We start from the raw sequence: 20,552 nt of genomic DNA on the forward strand, positions 1-20,552 counted from the left end.
GCTTCTTGACCTGCATACAGATTTCTCAGGAGGCAGGTCAGGTGGTCTGGTATTCCCATCCCTTTCAGAATTTTCCACAGTTTGTTGTGACCCACAAGACTTTGGCATAGTCAATAAAGCAGAAGTAGATGTTTTTCTGGAACTCTCTTACATTTTCAATGATCCAAAGGATGTTCGCAATTTGATCTCTGGTTCCTCTGGCTTTTCTAAATCCAGCTTGAACATCTGGAAGTTCACAGTTTCATGGACTGTTGAAGCCTGGCTTGGAGAATTTTGAGCATTACTTTGCTAGCAAGTGAGATGAGTACAACTGTGTAGTAGTTTGAACATTCTTTGGCATTGCCTTTCTTTGAGATTGGAATGAAAACTGACCTTTTCCAGTCCTGTGGCCACTGCTGAGTTTTCCAAATTTGCTGGCATATTGAGTGCAGCACTTTTACAGCATCATCTTTTAGGATTTGAAATAGCTCAAAAATAGTTCTTGTTTTTTTTAAAACAACATGGCGGAGTAGGAGGACATGCACTCATCTTCTGCGAGAACTCCAAAATTACACCTCGCTGCTGAACAATCATCAATAGGAGAATGTTGGATCCCACCAAAAGAAGATACCACATGTCCAAGGGCAAAGGAGAAGGCCCAGCAAGACGGTAGGAGGGGTGAAATCATGTTTAGAATCAAACCCCATACCCACCAGAGACGCTCGGAGGGCTCAAACAAAACCCTGTGTGTACCAGGACCCAGAGACCCCACAAAAACTGAGCCAGAGCTGCCTTTGAGTGTCTGAATGTCTTCTGTGGGGGTACGGGTCAGCAGTGGCCTGCCGCAGGGGCAGGGGCTCTGGGGGCAGCAGACCTGGATCACACAGCATGTGGCAAAAGCCCTCTTGGAGGAGGTTGCCATTAACCCCACCACAGAGCTGCTGAGCAGAAGACCCACAAACTGCAGAATAATTATACTAAATAATGCAAAACAGTAAGTAACAAAAACTAAAATGTCCTTCATCACCATAAAAACAGATTTAGATTTATTTTTTACAGTGGTATCTCACCAGCTGATGGCCTAAACTTATTTCCCTAGTGAGATCTAGATATCATCTTCTATGTAACCCAGTATGACATACTGTTCATGGTTCAACAGAGAAACAGAACCACTAGGAGGTATATATATATTTATATATATAAAGTATTATTAAAGGGATTTGACCATATGCTATTATGGGAGCTGGCTGAGCAATCTTTGTATATGGTGGTGTGGTTTGAAGTCCACAGGGAAAGCAGTTGAGAAGGGATGATGGAGGGGTAAGGACAAGCTAACACCGAAGAGCAAGCTATAACCCACATGGATGGGCTCATTTCAGGTCTCACTGCCTCCAACCTGGATGCAATGAGTGTCCTTCAGGAGATGCTAGAGCCCTTCATCACAGAGCAAAACATGTCCCTGGCCCAGGGGTAAGAGAAAGCAAAGAGAATAGGGAGCAAAGTGAAGCAGTGCAAAGAAGGCAATTCTGGGAAGCACAGTTCATCCTAACCAAGCTGACATACTGCAGAGACACCACAGTCCATCCCTTGTTAAATAGGCACCCACACAATTTCTTTAAATCATAGTTAACTCCTAAATGGAGACAAAAAGTCGTGCTAAAGACTGACAAATACAACTATACAACAAATATGCTAACCCTTTCCCTAAAATAGGATACAAAGTCTCTTGTTCTGTCTTTGGGTGATGTTCACATTCTTCAAACTGATCCAAACTCCCCCTTGGTATCCTGAGATACCAAGATATATAAAATTAACAATTATCAACATGTCTTATATTAAATGGTAGGGAAATGAGACAGTGGGGAAAAAAATACTTGGTTAATATATACAAAAACATTCATATAAAAAGGGGAAATGAGGATTTCCCTGGTGGTTAAAAATCCTCCTGCCAATGCAGGGGACATGAATTCAATCCCTGGTCTGGGAAGATTCCACATGCCTAGCAGCAATTGAGCCTGTGTGCCACAGCTACTGAGCCTGTGCTCCAGAGCCCATGAGCAGCAACCACTGAGCCCAAGAACTTAGAGCCCGTGCTCTGCAACAAGAGAAGCCATTGCAGTAGGAAGCCCAGGCACCACAACTAAAGAGCAGCCCCACTCACCACAACTAGAGGAAGCCCACATGTAGCAATGGAGACCCAGCACAGCCAAAACAAGCGGGGGGAAGTGAATACGTTTATATCACAACTACTACAGTGCTCATGTCTGTACCTGGCCACGTGGTCACACCTAGTGTTTATAACTACCTTTTCCCACAACCAGTCCATGTTTCCTTTGCCTTCAACAAGTACCTATTTAAAGGTACTATGCTATTTATAGCTCTTTTATCTGGTAAGGTGGCCCAAGCTTTTATTCCTAAAGTGCTGTTTAAATTGGGGTTTTTAACGGATTTAATCACAGGACAGGGGAATACTGAATTCCAGATGTACTCTTCCTTACCCACATTATGGAGCATCAACCCAATTCTTCCCTAATAGGCTCAATCTAACAATAATTCCTCTTCTCTATCTGTTGATTTACAAAGTGGCCATAAGGAGGCAGTCCCAACTTCCACTTCAATGGTATCATGTGTGTCCTCAGGTAGAAGCATTCATTTCTTTGGAACTAAGACCTCTAGACCAGCAGATCCTAAAGTTTCAGAGATGGGAAGCAAAAATTTTGATAGTGGACCACTAGGAATAATTACATGGGAAGCCACTTTCACTTCCACACCTTGACTTCTGACTTATGAATCCTAGTTATGTCAAGAAATAGCACAATAAGTAAAAAACTGATTTAGAGCATATACAACCTCCTGGAGGACACTGCCCCAATCCTACGAGGCTCTGCCACCTAGCTGCACTGTAACCAAGTCTTCAAAAGGCCATTCTTCCATTTTCTCAAGCCAGCTGCTTCAGGGTGACAGGGCGATGGTGGGACAGGTGAAACTAGTAAACACGGGCCCACTGCTGTATTTCATTTGCTGTGAAGTGAGCTCTTTAGTCAGAAGTGATGCTGTGTACAATAGTATGGTGGTGAAAAAGGCAATAAGTCCATGCAGGGCAGTTTTACTAGAAACACTGTGAGTAAGGAAGGCAAATCTATATCCAGAGAAAATGTCCATTACACTAAGAACAAGGCACTGCCTTTTCCATGATGAAGGAACGTGATCCAATGCAGTTAATGGTGCCACTGTTTCAGTCTTATACCCTAACCCACCTTAGTAAGTGGAGGTCCATACTACTGAGCCAAGGCCCCTGCCCTTTTTGTTCATCAACCAATATATACTTTCTAGTCATTGTGCTTCTCTGATTGAATTCTCCATTTGGTATGGAGGAACAGTCTTAAAGACAGGTTCTATGAATTGGTTCTGGGTTATCTGGAATTGGTTCTTTCATCTTGCTTTTGTAACACAATTTTACTTTTGTATTTAAAACACTGAGAAAGTATATAAAACTTTTATATACTTATATAAAACTGAGTAAACTTTTTGATGACAAACACAAAGTATTCAGGTTATACTTACTAAAGAATGAATCAACATATTAAAACAACTTTTCTGAATCTCAGGAGGTACATTTGCAAAGCTTCTCTCAGACCAAAACCTTGCAAAGTGCTTTACAATCCACCTATTGAAAATCAAAGAATCTCAAGTTAAAGAAATGAAAATATTTTTCATTATAATATTCAATAACATTTTGGTTATCAATGATATAAATAAATATGATATGATACGATATAAAATTTAAATATGTTTTAACTAACACTAACAGTTAATTTTGTGAGTGCTGTAATGGACTTAAGTATGTTTCCTTTTCTGTAAACACATATTTTAAGCCCACTTTGGGTTATGTGCATGGATTTTAACATAAGTAACCATGGTTCAGCTAAAAAAGTCGATCCCAAGCATCTTGAGTAATATCTAAGTCAATACTTCTTCTCAATTGTTGTAACTAGTACAGCATTAAGCTATTTACATTGTGCTCAAGAAAATATGCCAAGTTTAAAATTTCCCAGAAACTTAGGAGAATGGAAGAACAAAATCCCTAAATCAATAGTATCAGTACTATTTCAGATCACTTACTTCATGCAGTCAGCAAAAAGACTTTCCACTCCAACTGAATGAGCAATAATCAGGCATTCTAATATAGATGCCAGTCTTCTGGAAACAGGCTAAAATTGACAGAAAACACTACAATTACTCTTTTTCAACTTATAAGGCTAAAAGTATTTGGTTCATAAAAATGATCTGATTTATATACCTAAACTACAGAATAAATATATGTAATACAAAAGTGTCTATTCTTTTAAAATCAAGTAGCACTGATAACCTTTAGTTTTTATAGCATTTGAGTTCTTTTAGCTGCCACAATGCAGTTTTTATTCTAATTTCTTTGAGCATAAATATTTTCTAGACTAAATGTGGTAGAATAATTCCTAGCACATCACACTTAAACAAAACCATACGGTCTAATCTGCTTCCTAAAGTAGAAATATAAGTACATGTGCAATGGGAGATCCTACACTGACCTCAGGCAAAATGACAGAATTTAATTAGATCGTGATTATATGAACATATTTTAAGAAGTACATATACAGAAGTAATGAACTAAAACAATAAATAAATAAAATGTAGATACAAGTATAGAAAAACTCACTGCTCTTGGTGTTAAACCTCAGTCAGTCAGTTTAGATCAGTTCAGTCGCTGAGTCATGTCCAGCTCTTTGTGAGCCCGTGGATTACAGCACGACAGGCCTCCCTGTCCATCACCAATTCCTGGAGCCTGCTCAAACACAAGTCCATTGAGTTGGTGCTGGCATCCAACCACCTCATCCTTGGTCGTACCCTTCTCCTCAGCCTTCAATCCTTCCCAGCATAAGGGTCTTTTCAAATGAGTCAGTTCTTCACATCAGGTGGCCAAAGTACTGGAGCTTCAGTTTCAGCATCGGTCCTTCCAAAGAATATTCAGGACTGATTTCCTTTAGGATGGACTGGTTGGATCTCCTTGCAAGTCCAAGGGACTCTCAAGAGTCTTCTCCAACACCACAGTTCAAAAGCATCAATTTTTCGGTGCTCAACTTTCTTTATAGTCCAACTCTCATATCTATACATGACTACTGAAAAAACCATAGCTTTGACTAGACGGATCTCTGTTGGCAAAGTAATGTCTCTGCTTTTTAATATGCTGTCTAGGTTGGTCATAGCTTTTCTTCCAAGGAGCAAGCGTCTTTTAATTTCATGGCTGCAGTCATACCTGTAGTGATTTTGGAGCCCCCCAAAATAAAGTCTGTCACTGTTTCCATTGTTTCCCCATCTATTTGCCATGAAGTGATGGGACCAGATGCCATGCTTTTAGTTTTCTGCATGTTGAGCTTTAGGCCAGCTTTTTCACTCTCCTATTTCACTTTCATCAAGAGGCTCTTTAGTTCCTCTTCACTTTCTGCCATAAGGGTGGTCATCTGCATGTCTGAAGTTATTGATATTTCTCCTGGCAATCTTGATTCCAGCTTGTGTTTTATTTCCAGCCCAGCATTTTGCATTTTAACTCTGCATAGAAGTTAAATAAGCAGGGTGACAATATACAACCTTGATGTACTCCTTTCCCAATTTGGAACCAGTCTGTTGTTCCATATCCAGCTCTAACTGTTGCTTCTTGACCTGCACACAGATTTCTCAAGAGGCAGGTCAGGTGGTCTCGTATTCCCATCTCTTGAAGAATTTTCCAGTTGGTTGTGATCTACATAGTCAAAGGCTTTGGCATAGTCAATAGAGCAGAAGTAGATGTTTTTCAGGAACTCTCTTACTTTTTCAATGATCCAACGGATGTTCACAATTTGATCTCTGGTTCCTCTGCCTTTTCTAAATCCAGCTTGAACATCTGGAAGTTGACAGTTCACACACTGTTGAAGCCTGGCTTGGAGAATTTTGAGCATTCCTTTGCTAGCATGTGAGATGAGTGCAACTGTCTGGTAGTTTGAACATTCTTTGGTATTGCCTTTCTTTGGGATTAGAATGAAAATTGACCTTTTCCAGTCCTGTGGCCACTGCTGAGTTTCCAAATTTGCTGGCATGTTGAGTGCAGTACTTTACAGCATCATCTTTTAGGATTTGAAATAGTTCAACTGGAATTCCATCACTCCCACTAGCTTTGTTCGTAGTGATGCTTCCTAAGGTCCACTTGACTTCACATTCCTGGATATCCGGCTCTAGGTGAGTGATCATACCATTGTGGTTATCTGGGTCATGAAGATCTTTTTTGTATAGTTCTTCTGTGTATTCTTGCTACCTCTCCTTAATATCTTCTGCTTCTGCTGGGTCTGTATCGTTTCTGTCCTTTATTGTGACCATCTTTTTATGAAATGTTCACTTGGTATCTCTAATTTTCTTGAAGAGATCTCTAGTCTTTCCCATCCTATTGTTTTCCTCTATTTCTTTACAATGATCACTGAGGAAGGCTTTCTTATCTCTCCTTGCTCTTCTTTGGAACTCTGCATTCAAATGGGTATATCTTTCCCTTTCTCCTTTGCCTTTGCCTTCTCTTCTTTTCACAGCTATTTGTAAGGCCTCCTCAGACAACCATTTTGCCTTTTTGCATTTCTTTTTCTTGGGGATGGTCTTGGTCACTGCCTCCTGTACAATGTCACAAACCTCCGGCCATATTCTTCAGGCATTCTGTCTATCAGATCTAATCCCTTGCATCTATTTGTCACTTCCACTGTATAATTGTAAGGGATTTGATTTAAGTTACAGTTGAGTGGTAAGCCTCAATATGTGCTACATATTGCCTGTGCCATGTATTTTCAGGTTTTGGACTATGTTCCTAAGCACATCTATTGCCCTATTGGGGTGTATACAATTCAGTTTCTCTTTGTACACATTCACTAGTTGTGATCTGAATTTATACACTTAATAAAGACCAGCAATCAGCCAATTTGTATATATAGTCTCTAAATATGTACTTCTGAAGATACTGTGCACTCAGAGAAGGGCAAAAGCTTCTTCAGAAATGCCTCCACCATCAGTTCAGTTCCAACTCTTTGCAACCCTATGGATTGCAGCTTTCCTGTCCATCACCAACTCCTGGAGCTTGCTCAATCTCATGTCCATTAAGTTGGTGATGCCATCCAACCATCTCATCTTCTGTCGTCCCCTTCTCCTCCTGCCTTCAATCTTTCCCAGCATCAGGGTCTTTTCCAAAGAGTAAGTTCTTTGCATCCGGTGGCCAAAGTATTGGAGCTTCAGCTTCAGCATCAATCCTTCCAATGAATATTCAGGACTGATCTCCTTTAGGATGGACTGGTTGGATCTCCTTACAGTCCAAGGGACTCTTCAAGGGTCTTCTCCAACACCACCATTCAAAAATATCAATTCTTTGACGCTCAGCTTTGTTTATGGTCCAGCTCTGACACCCATACATGATTACTGGAAAAACCATAGCTTTGACTAGATGGACCTCTGTTGGCAAAGTAATGTCTCTGCTTTTTAATATGCTGTCTAGGTTGGTCATAGCTTTTCTTCCAAGGAGCAAGCGTCTTTTAATTTCATGGCTGTAGTCACCATCTGCAGTGATTCTGGAGCCCCCCAAAATAAAGTCTGTCACTGTTTCCATTGTTTCCCTTTCTATTTGCCATGAAGTGATGAGACCAGATGCCATGATCTTAGTTTTTTTAATGTTGAGATTTAAGCCAGCTTTTTCACTCTCCTCTTTCACTTTCATCAAGAGGCTTCTCAGTTCCTCTTTGCTTTCTGCCATAAGGGTGGTGTCATCTGCATATCTGAGGTTATTGATATTTATCCCAGCAATCTTGATTCCAGCTTGTGCTTCATCCAGGCCAGCATTTCACATGATGTACTCTGCATATAAGTTAAATAAGCAGTGTGACAACATACACCCTGATGTACTCCTTTCCCGATTTGGAACCAGTCTGTTTTTCATGTCCAGTTCTAACTGTTGCTTCTTAACCTGTGTACAGATTTCTCAGGAGACAGGTCAGGTGGTCTGGTATTCCCATCTCTTGAAGAATTTTCCACAGTCTGTTGTGATCCACACAGTCAAAAGCTTTGGTGTAGTCAATAAAGCAGAAGTAGATGTTTTTCTGGAACTCTCTTGCTTTTTCTATGATCCAACAGATGTTGGATTTCCATAAAATTCCATAATTTCCATAATATTCCATACAAAATATTAAACTGCAAAATAATTTGCTGCTTACATGCAATGGATGGCAAATCAGCTTGTGCACCAAAATTAGCCCATCACTCTTTTTGTGAATAAAGTTTTATTGGAACACTGCTATGCTGTTCTATTTACATACGGTCCATATCTGCTTTTGGTCTACAACAGAAAGCCGAGTAGCCGTGATGGAGGCCGTATGGCCCATAAACCCTAGAATACTAATTATCTAGCCTTTATAGTAAAAGTTTACTAATCCCTGGCTTAAAGGGATAACTTTAGCTTTCTAAGAATTTTACTTATATGGAAATGCTGATTTCCTAAGTGTTTTTGTAATAGGATGATGGACCTTTTAGTCATTTTCCAAACCTGCTTATAAAATTTGGGAAGACATCTATTTAAATCATAACCTAAAATATATTTTTAAATCAGTGGCAAAAAGCATGTAATGTAAAACCCACTATAATCATATAAATGAAGTTCTAAAATTTACTTGAATAAAGGCAAGACTGTGACGTTAATGAAATGACTGAAGCTAGCTTGATGAGTTCTGGGGCCAGTTCACCACATTTTACCCCAACATATGTTACTGTGGGATGAGCTACTATAGATTTACCATATTTAAGTCACTGGCAAGAAACTGTATAATTGAGATCTAGAAGTTAAAAATTGTATATTCAAAAGTATATTTATTAAAATATATATTGTCAAGGTAGTAAAGCAAACAATTTCAAGATCAGATCAATAAAAAGTTTGCTCTTAAATATCTGTTACCACAGTAATATAGACTATAGTAAAATAGAATAAAAAGGTTTTCAACAAAACACACCATATTGATAATTCAGAAGAATTTCACCTTCTATTCTTTTAAGAGTCTCATGCTCTACCGACTGAGCTAGCCGGGCCCTTCTATTCTTTTAATGGCAACAAATACGTTGTATTTTTTAAAATTAAGTGGAATTTTGAAAGCTGTACGTAACCTATGTATACTCTTGAACATACTAAAAAGTAGAAGCAATGGTCCAAAGACAATCCATAATAGAGATTAGTCTCAAAATGTTTCATGTAACTGGTTTATTGAGGAATCTCAGTTTAAAGCAGATACTAACATAAAACTTTTTATCCCCAGTTAGTGCTATCAACCAAGCTGTGTCAAATTCACCTTTTTTCCATCCTTTAATGATTACAGGTGCATTCCAGTATCTTCTGGTTACTTTTGGTATTTAAAATCAGTATGGTACTATTTTAACACCTATCTCACACTTAATTTAAATCTTTTGTTCCCCATCACTGACTACACTTTTAGTTGGCGAGATCTGGAATGCAGTGTAGAGCATGATCCCTTGCCCCTCCATTTTGTGGGTCTAACTCCTTTGGAATAGGGCTGTGGATGGGTATGGTCACTTTAAGTAACTAACCAGTGACCAGCAGGGTAATAGGAAGATGTCCTTGAATGATCTAATCCAGATGCTCGTGGCCTTTGCTAATGTGGTGGCTCATTAAGTGACAGACCGAAGTTCTCCCCAGCCTCTCAGGGGACAAAGGTTCTTCTAGGATTCACGATGCTCGATGCCTCCCTACATGGGACACAGTGTTATCTGACCCTGTATTAGCCTCTTCTAATCTTCACTGAATCACTAAGGTCCTTTTCTTTCCTTGCATACCATGTATACTTGGGGTATGGAATGGACTTTTATTTTTTTTCTATCTATGACAGTAACTATTGTCTCTAGTCACCAGGCTAGTACTGGCTTCTCCAGCAAGCCTCCTCCTCCTTTGAGGAATCTCCATGTTCAAGTATATTCTCACTGGTTCCTGAGACATATTCTAGGCTCTTTCAAGAAATCTCTTAGTATTTTCTTCTTTGATAGAAGTTCCAGAGTGGTCTGGTTATACAGATGTCCATGGTAGATTCCCATCTCAGGGCTGAGAGGACACTATACCCTCGTTGCAAATATCCCTATCTTTAATGTTTATTTGGGATAGTCTTGGATCTCCCTGCTGACATTCACTTGGCAGGGAAGATGAGGAAAAGAGATGAAAGAGAAGGAAAACTCTCTTTACTAGGATTCTTTACTTTCTACAGTGCTGAGGATACCACAGACTGTGCCCCTTCTAGTTCCCTTCCTTATAAAAGCTGGAATGAACGGTAACTGATTAAAGGCTTGATAAAGGTACCTGAGGAGTTTAACTGTTTCTCAGTAAAACGGGAAGGGCTGGTAGTGGTGGTAGACCCAGTTCATGCCTCTGTTTTAACCCATGGGGTGATATCTCATATACAACTTATAAAGAGATAGGAAAAGTCCTACCCAACATAAAAATCTAAATTTAAATATGCTTAAAATTATTAAAATTACCTCATTACAATGCATACTGTTGGTTCAAGTATCCAATAAGAGGGGACTATTTATGTAAACAATCCTTTTAATACTTGTTTTTTGATGATTATAAACATAATACATGGCCATTGTTTACAAAGAAAAGCATAAATAAGAAAATAAAAAACAAGAGAAAATTAAAACAATGTACAAATGGCTTTGAAATAAACAGTACAATACCTTTCTTTAGACAACAAATTTAAGTTTGCATAAACTAAAATTAAAAAGTCAGTATTCATATAGCACCTGGAGAAGTAGAAGAGAACTATATCCCACTCCAAGTACATGCTATAAAAGAGAAGTGGTAGGAAGGAGGAGTTTTTTCAGGGGAAAAAACTGATGAAGCACTGTGGTGCCCTTTGATAAATGCAGAAAGTAACCCTAGTTTCCAGCTTCCTTTCTCTCAGTTCCAAACCCTACCTAACTGAGAGTCCCAACTGTGTACTCCAGTTTCGAATTATATAGGATATTGCCATATTCTTTCAGTAAATCCCCACCTCAGTTTTATCTTATTTAAAATGATCTGAATTGATTTCTGTTTTACACAAGCACATCCTAAGAGTTATTTCTCAATAGAGTTACCATTAGCTAAAACGACAATACTAACAGAGTTAAGAATCTAGGAGGTAATAATAGATTACTTTAGGTACTATGTAAAAGATTTCTGAGACTCAATAATTACCTTCTGAAAGAAATTACAGTAATCTCTTCTTAAAATATAGATTGCTACTTCTTTTAATCCTTCTAGTCCATACATATCAGCCATATTGAGTATCTGACTAAAATAAAAATAGATGCACTGTTAATTCTTCTATTTAAATACCAAGGCATAATACACAATAATTTCTTAATGATAAACAGTTTGTTTAGAGAAAATAATAATCTTAACTATTTTAATTCGAACTTTCTGCCCTACATAGTACTCCATACAGATTATAAAAAGCAGATAGGTCAAAAGCTGAAAGCACTGCAGCATGATTTGATTTGTGGAGAATAAGGCAAAGTAAATTTGGAGATGTTTTACAACTTCCCCTCATATTCTCAGTGATATATACAAGGCCCAGGAAACTGCTTCAAAGGCTACACAGTTACAGCTCCTCACAATAAATAAAAATTTAGGGGGAGGGCAACTAATTGACATTTATCACATTGAAAATGCCCACAGAGTACCATGAGATTAGAGGTGGCATCCAATGACTCAGAGGGTTTCTGTTGCTTCTTTCAATTGGCAAGGAGTTCTAAGTGCCCATACATACGCTAGGTACTTAGGAAACCTGCAAGTCTCAATTCCATGATAAAATTTCATACCGGTTTCCAGGGGCAAAACTTCAGTACTCAATCCCTGTGACTCATGATACTTTCTCCCTCAAATCATATTCATTCAGTTTATAACTAAAGGAACTAATAAATATCTACAATTAAAAGAGCAGCCTTCATTCATGTGATGTTAGAATAGCAATAAAAGGAGAGAACATCCCGAAAATTAGAAGAGCAAGATAGATTTCACTCTTCAGTAGGATTTCAGCAGCTTAGATGGCATGTTGTCATAGAGTACTAAAGAACCATACCATTGTTGATCTTTAGGATGCCTATATTCTCAAATTACTTTTAGGGTTTTTTTTTCTTTCGACATTCTAAAATTTAAAAATAAAGTAGCAAAAAAATTTATCAAATTCCAAATTTGACTAAAGTTGAATTAACTTTACAAAAATCTGTCATTTATTTTCCAAAACAAATATTAAGTTTTTCAAACATAGCAGCAATTACTTAGTTGTGTTCCACTCTTTGGGACCCCATGGACTGTAGCCCACCAGGCTCCTCTGTCCATGGGATTCTCCAGGCAAGAACACTGGAGTGGGTGGCCATTTCCTTCTATTTAAGTCTAATAAAGACTTTTCTTAATCTTACTACTGTGAATTGCTAGATCATCTTTTCTTCTAAATAAGGTGACTTACTGTTTTTAGATGTTACCAAAATATGTACAAACATACAGCAAAATAAATAATAAAAGTGAAACTTCTACTTCACTGACACTTTTAAACATAGCTCAATAAAGCAGAAGCCACAAAATATCAATATTTTTATATTTAAAATGATTAAAAAATAATACCTACCCAACATTAGCTTTGACAGGAAAGTCCAAAGTTCCTCCGTATATAAAGTGCATCATAACATTCATTTCTACATGGTTTATACTGAAAAATAGAAGAAAACTAAATTCAAATCCAGAAATAATTAAGGTTTAACTGATATCAGTGATATATTCTATTTTCCCATAAATTTTCAGTCAAGATAAAGTTCTAATCTCATTTTATTTTCAAATAACACCCATGAGGTATGCTATTAATTTAAAAATGAAGTTATAACTGCAGCTATGTGTGGGTTTTTATATATTATAGAATGTTATTAGTATATGATAAAATAATTAATTCTTTGTTGGGCATCTTCCATGAGAGACAAGGTTAGAAAGGACTTTAGAGGTCATAGTTCAACCTCTGGCTCATTAAGAAATCCTCCTCAGCATCTTTGAAAAATGGCCTCTCATTCTGCTTAAAGCCTGGGATGAACAACTACTCCATTCATTAGAAAGATTCTTGCTATGCCATACAGATTTCTTAATTTGTAATACCTATCCAGCGGCTCTAGCTCTGCCAACATCCTTGTTTTACAGACTTAAACGACATGACGTAAAGAAGCAGTCTGAGGTGATAACCTTTATGTTCCATTGACTACTAGATCTCAGGCTCTCAATTCTCGACTTCTTCTCCCAGCACCCCAGATTCAGCCTTCTATTACACTTATATTTTGTTCATAGCACTGTTACAGGACTTCTTGCATCTTGGCCCTCCCTTGCTCCCCTATTCCTCTGTATCAGGGAAGGTTAATTATCTGGCTGGTGGACAACAACCACTGGTTGTTGATCAAGAGGAACTTCTTCTTGTTGCTCAGTTGTTCAGTAGTGTCCAACTCTTTGCAACCCTTGGCCTGCAGCATGCCAGGCTTCCCTGTCTTTCACTATTTCCCAGAGCTTGCTCAAACTCATGTCCATTGAGTTGGTGATGCCATCCAACCATCTCCTCCTCCATCATCCCCTTCTCCTGCCTTCAGTCTTTCCCAGCATCAGGATCTTTTCTAACGTTGGCTCTTCTCATCAGGTGGCCAAAGTATCAGAGCTTCAGTGTCAGCGCTTCCAATGAATATTCAGGATTGATTTCTTTTAGGACTGACTGGTTTGATCTCCTTGCAGTCCAAGGGACTCTCAAGAGTCTTCTCCAACACCATGGTTCAAAAGCATCAATTTTTGGCTCTCAGCTTTCTAGATGAGAGGTAAACTGATTTCTTTTCTCCTTTTTTCACTGCTGAACCAGTGGTAAGAGGTGGTGGGGGAGAAGCGTACTGCTATCCAGATTCAGACTTTCTCTCAAGTGGCCTGTCTTAGAGTAGACATAGCAAGCAAATCAACTTTGACTTTTGCATAAAAGCAACCCTTGACCTGCAGCATGCCAGGCTTCCCTGTCTTTCACTATTTCCCAGAGCTTGCCTTATCAAAAATTAAGGAAATGTTTTCTAATTTCACCTGCTGATTCTTTTGTCTTATTGTGAGCAGGAAGAAATTTATTGGGCCCCCTTCAGAACTCCGACGGATAGCAAAGATGGATAGCAGATACCCTTCATCCCATCACCTCTTTCCACAGATTCAGCAAAGAAAGGAGAAAAGAAATCAAATTACCTCTCATCATCAAATTAACTCTCAGGTCAGAGTTTGTCCTGACCAATGCCCAATGGTTACTAGATAATTCACTCTTTTGGTACAGAGGATTAGAAGGTGGGACAAGATGCAAGGAGTCCTGTAACAGTGCTATGAACAAAACAGGAATAACAGAAGACTGAAGAATAATCTAGATGCCTAAGTCAGAGCTGGAGGTTCATCTTAATCCTCTCTCTCGTTATATCCTATCACTTTACACCTTCAAATGTTTTTGAGTTCAGCCTTTGCTGTCTGTTGCTGTCGTTGTTTAGTCACTAAATCGTGTCTGACTTGTGATCCATGGTCTGTACTCTGTCCATTGGATTTCCCAGGCAAGAATACTGGTGTGTGCTAAGTCACTTCAGTCGTGTCTGACTCTTTGTGACCCTATGGACTGTAGCCTACCAGGTCCTCTGTCCAAGGGATCTCCTGGCAAGAATACTGGAGTGGATTGCCATGCCCTCCTCCAGGGAATCTTCCTGACCGAGGGTTGAAACCCATGTCTCCTGTGGCTCCTGCATTGCAGGCAGATTCTTAATCAATGAGCCACCTGAGAATACTGGAGTAGGTTGCTATTTCCTTCTCCAGGGGATCTTCCAACCCAGGGATCACACCCTTGTCTCCTGCATTGGCAGGCAGATTCTCTACCATGGAGCCCCCAGGGAAGCCCATTTGCTACATGTTTCCCCTTTTTGTTGCCCCAGTTTAGCCTCTCAGTTTCTTTCATCTGTACTATACTTCATCATAGTACTCTCGTGTAGGCTTCTTGCCTGAAATCACCTCCTTGCATCCCATTTCACACATTGTAATCAGAGTGACTTTGCTAAAATGGAAATCTGACATAGTCCCTGATTTTTAAAACCCTTTAGCAATTCTCCATAGGACCTAGGAAAAAAAGACCAAATTCCTTAGTTTGGCATAGAATGTTCTTTATTATATGATCTCTGGTTCTCTCTCTAGCAGCTGTTCCAAGACCAGGATAAGCAAACTACCATTTCCTATACCTGAACGACTTACAGTTCCTTATACATCCGTTCCTTATCACATACTGTTTACTCTGCTTAAAATTCTCTCCCTCTCTATTTATTTCATCTTTTAGACACAAGACACGTGGCTCTTTACCTCTGATTGTTTCCTTAACACTCTCAAGGGGGAAAAAAAGGAAATCATTGAGTGTTAAACATAAATAATAACTAACATTTATTGAGCATTTATTATGATTTAGTCACTGAGCTAATAAACATTTCAATGCAATTAGCTCATTGAATCATAACAACTTAATGGGAGGTTATTATTATTAGTCTTATCTTATAAATGAAAAAACTGAAATTAAGTAACTTGCCCATGGAGGTGGGTGCTGGGAAAAAAATAAATTGCCCAACGTCAAGTGGCCAGTGATGCACTGGAATTTAAATCCAGGCAGACTGCACTGGAATTTGGAATTTAAATCCATACTCCAATGCCTGGGCTCTTAAGCAGTATAATACACCACCCCCCCCAACACCCTTCCATTATCACATTTATCAAACTGACTTATAACATCTTTGTTTACATATTTGTTTCTTCTTCTAAACTGAATTCTGTGAGGGCAGGATGTGTGTCTCATTTACCGTTGCATCTCTAGCAGAAGCAGAATGTCAGCATTGAGTCAATATTCCCAGGATCAGAATTTCCTTTCCCTGCATAATACTGGAGCTCTGCATGGAAGCAGGCTGGGGACAGTGCTGATAAGACATTCACAGTTTGTTAAGCACAGAATCTAATGTCTGCTGAAGGGAGACAAGGAGAAAGGCAAGAAGAAAAGAAAGGGAGTTCCACAGGGTACGACTCAGAAAGGTGTTTGCTTTGACTCTGTGGCCTTAAATAATATATGCTCAACAAACGTTTAATGAATATTTAATGAACGGCTTATTAGGGTAGTTGCAAGCATCTCCCAAGCCTTCAGAAGGAATACTGAGTTGAAAACATATAAATATGTTTAAATTTACTTAATATATATTTATTGGCTTCTACAATGGCCAGCTACTCATTTCTGCTGATTCAAAACTCCACATCTCTTCTTTAATACTTAGAAAAAAGCCAAATCTCTAAATATGCTCATTTATACACATGGATATGACAAGAGTTGATCTCAGTATAATTATGCTATATTATCTGTAGTTTGTTCATAAAAAAACAGTACCATAATAGTTACACCCCATGCACTTTTCCTTGAAATTTCAAGAGCCATTCTTATTAGTGTTAATGAGGATTGAATATTTATAAGAATAGTTTCTTCTAAGACTTGACATATTTAAGCAAAGGAAAATGATGACTAGGTAGAAATAAAACTTTTATTAAAATAAACAGCAAAATCTGGATATTTGAGCTTATATATCAATATATATGATAGCTATAAAAACAGCAAGAAACTGTTTTCCTGCTGTCTTGACAGCTGTTTTATTAAACTGCAGCCTCATTATTGTAAGTCATCTGTATTTTTATGAAAAATGTTTATAAAGACATGATCAACTGACTCGCCAAAAAAAAAATTACTGCAATAACCCACAGTTTAAATAAATGGAAAGATTTAAGGCACTATTCCCATTTAAATGTAAACAGAATAAAATCCTATAGGAGATGAAAGTATTACATACACTCAACAGTTAGAAAAAATAAAAAGACCATGAGAGAACAGAGCACTAGGATCAGAGACAACATGCACCCAGTCTAAAACCTCTGTGCTATATACGTGTTTCCTAAAGTTTCAGGTTTTTGCATATGTGGGCTAAGGGCCTTATTCATCATTCATTTACATTCAATATCTATTGAATGTTAGGCGCTATTCTGGACCTTACATTCTAAAGAGAGAACACAGACAATAAATATGTCAACAAATGTGTGTGCTTAGTCACTCAAGAGTCAAGTCGGACTCTTTGTGACCCTATGGACTGTAGCCCACCAAGCTCCTCTGTCCATGGAATTCTCCAGGCAAGAATACTGGAGTGGGTTGCCATGCTCTCCTCCAGGGGATCTCCCCAACCCAGGGGCTGAACCCAGGTCTCATGCGTTGCAGGCAGATTCTTTACTGTCTGAGCCACCAGGGAAACCCATGTCAACAAATACATGAAGATGATGTTAACAGTGAAAAATGAAGACAATCAACAGAATAACAGAAAAGAGTAACTGGAGAGCTGGGCTGTAGCTCCTTTAGGTGGGGAAGTCTGGGAGAATCTTATGGGTCAGATCATATAGGTTCTTATAGCTTACGATAAAGATTTGGGTTCAGTTCTAATTGTGATGAGAAGGCATTGAAGGACTTTGACCAGAAGAGAAATATGACCTGACTTACATTTGAAAAGGTCATCCTGAAGGTTCAGAGCAAGCCAGGAGTCTCTGAAGGGAGATGAAAAAATCCAAATTTATATTCTAAAGTCTCAAGCCACCACCGGAAGACTTCTGTTTACATAAAATGGAAACACGTGAGGTTTCTTTATGGAAATACTGGCTGTTCAATTTCCAGTATTGGATGTGGAAAACGTCCCCTTTCCACCAGGGGAACTTCCTTTCAGCTTTATCCTCCCACCTTCCAACTCTGGGACATGGGTAGAACTAGGATTACATGTGTGTGCTCAGTTGGTCAGTCATGTCCCACTCTTTGTGGCCTATACCCACCAGGTTCCACTGGCCACGGGATTCCAGGCAAGAATACTGGAGCCAGTTGCCATTTCCTTCTCCAGAAGATTTTCCTGATGCAGGGATCAAACCCATGTCTCTTGCATCTCCTGCATTGACAGGCAGATTCTTTACCATTACGCCACCTGGGAAGCCCTAAAACTAGGATAATAGGATTCCACTATTCCTACCTTAATTTATTGAAGGCTGTTCCATTTTAAAATGTCACATGCATTACATCTTTGAGCTACCAACTCAAAACAGAACCAAAAAACAATTGGTTCTTTTCCGTAAGGACAGACAAGATTTCAATTTTAATCTATTGCAGAAAACATCCTACAGATATACAACAGTGGCACAGTTCCAAAAGAGGTTACTGACCAAGCAAAGCAGGTGTTGCTGTCCTAGTCCTGGAAATGGCCCTCACTTGAACCCTTTACTCTCTTGAAAAATGAGAACACCACCATTTAAGGAAAGAAAAAAAGGCAAATAATAATCAGCACTACAGACTATACACCAAACACTATGCCAAGCTTTTCCTTTCAACAACCTCAGAAAGCTCAGGGAAGGTAAGCAACGTCCCAAAGTCATGTAACAGTTTGGGCCTGGATGTAGAACTTCCTATAAAGACACCAAAGTCCATGATCTTTTTACTATACCACACTACCCCTGGAAACATCTACTCAGGTTTACAAATATAAGTTAATGTGAAAGACAATTTGTTTTATAGATTACTTTGTTACATTATAAAAATTTTTTAAAGATGTGATTTTTTAAAAAAGTAAAATTCCTAAATATGCTTTAACCTTCTGACAGCTTTATACACCATGATACTAATAACATTTCAGGTGGTAATTTGACACAGTCAATTTGATATGTAATACAAGAGGGGATTAGATCTGATAGACAGAGTGCCTGAAGGGGACGGAGGTTCGTGACATTGTACAGGAGGCGGTGATCAAAACCATCCCCAAGAAAAGGAAATGCAAATAGGCAAAATGGTTGTCTGTGGAGAAGGAAACGGCCACCCACTCCAGCATTCTTGCCTAGAGAATCCTGTGGACAGAGGAGCCTGGTTGGCTGTTGTCTACGTGGTTGCACAGAGTCGGACACGACTGAAGCGACTTAGCAGCAGCAGCAGAGGAGGCCTTACAAATAGCTGAGAAAAGAAGAGAAGTGAAAGGCAAGGGAAAAAAGGAAAGATATACCCATCTGAATGCAGAGTTCCAGAGAATAACAAGGAGATAAGAAAGTCTTTTTAAGTGAACAATGCAAAGAAATAGAGGAAAACAGTAGAATGGGAAAGAGTAGAGATCTCTTGAAGAAAATCAGGGATACCAAGGAAACATTTCATGCAAAAATGGGCACAATAAAGGACAGAAATGGTATGGACCTAACAGAAGCAGAAGATATTAAGGAGAGGTGGCAAGAATACACAGAGGAACTGTACAAAAAAGATATTCATGACCCAGATACGCACAATTGTGTGATCACTCTCCTAGAGCCACACATCCTGGAAAGGGAAGTCAAGTGGGCCTTAGGAAGCATCACTATGAACAAAGCTAGTGGAGGTGATGGAATTCCAGCTGAGCTATTTCAAATTCTAAAAGATGAGGCTGTGAAAGGGCAGCACTCAATATGCCAGCAAATTTGGAAAACTCAGCAGTGGCCACAGAATTGGAAAAGGTCAGTTTTCATTCCAATCCCAAAAAACGGCAATGCCAAAGAATGCTCAAACTATCACACAATTGGCATTCATCTTACATGCTAGCAAAGTAATGCTCAAAATCCTTTGAGCTAGGCTTCAACAGTATGTGAACTGTGAACTTTCAGATGTACAAGCTGGATTTAGAAAAGGCAGAGGAACCAGAGATCAAATTGCCAACATCCAATGGATCATAGAAAAAGCTAGAGAATTCCAGAAAAACATCTACTTCTGCTTCACTGACTATGCTAAAGCCTTTGACTGTGTAGATCACAACAAACTGTGGAAAATTCTTCAAGAGATAGGAATACTAGACCACCTGACCTGCCCCCTGCGAAACCTGTATGCAGGTCAAGAAGTAACAGTTAGAACCGGATATGGAACAACAGACTGGTTCCAAATTGGAAAAGGAGTACGTCAAGGCTGTATATTGTCACCCAGCTTATTTAACTCATATGCAGAGTACATCATGTGAAATGTTGGGCTGGGTGAAGCACAAGCTGGCATCAAGATTGCTGGAAGAAATATCAATAACCACAGATATGCAGATGAAAGCACCCTTATAGCAGAGACTGAAGAGGGACTAAAGAGCCTTTTGATGAAGGTGAAGGAGGAGAGTGAAAAAGCTGGTGTAAAACTCAGCATTCAGAAAACTAAGATCATGGCATCTGGTCCCATCACTTCATGGCAAATATATGGGGAAAAAATGGAAATAGTAACAGACGTTATTTTCTTGGGCTCCAAAATCATTGCAAATGGTCACTACAGCCATGAAATTAAAAGATGCTTGCTTCTTGGAAGAAAAGTTATGACCAACCTAGATAGCATATTAAAAAGCAGAGACATTACTTTGCCAACAAAGGTCCGTAGAGTCAAAGC

The 20,552-nt window shown here is 38.9% G+C and overlaps 1 protein-coding gene across 7 annotated transcripts in view; it reads right to left on the bottom strand.

Moving 5' to 3' along the window:
- Positions 1-20,552, bottom strand: part of BTBD8 (BTB domain containing 8) — an 89,672-nt gene that overhangs the window by 23,390 nt on the left and 45,730 nt on the right. For 5 of the 7 annotated variants that reach the window (XM_043460665.1, XM_043460664.1, XM_043460668.1 and 2 more), the window contains 4 exons: positions 12,681-12,761; positions 11,249-11,345; positions 4,102-4,190; positions 3,544-3,646 (listed from right to left, as the gene is read on the bottom strand). In XM_043460665.1, coding sequence (XP_043316600.1) covers positions 3,544-3,646; positions 4,102-4,190; positions 11,249-11,345; positions 12,681-12,761 — 370 coding nt within the window. Of the gene's footprint in view, positions 1-3,543; positions 3,647-4,101; positions 4,191-11,248; positions 11,346-12,680; positions 12,762-17,645; positions 17,690-20,552 lie in introns of those variants that run through there. The other 2 variants (XM_043460669.1, XM_043460670.1) reach the window with 2 other exon arrangements.

The sequence above is a fragment of the Cervus canadensis genome, chromosome 2 (genome assembly GCF_019320065.1).
Source record: "Cervus canadensis isolate Bull #8, Minnesota chromosome 2, ASM1932006v1, whole genome shotgun sequence".
Lineage (NCBI taxonomy): Eukaryota > Metazoa > Chordata > Mammalia > Artiodactyla > Cervidae > Cervus > Cervus canadensis.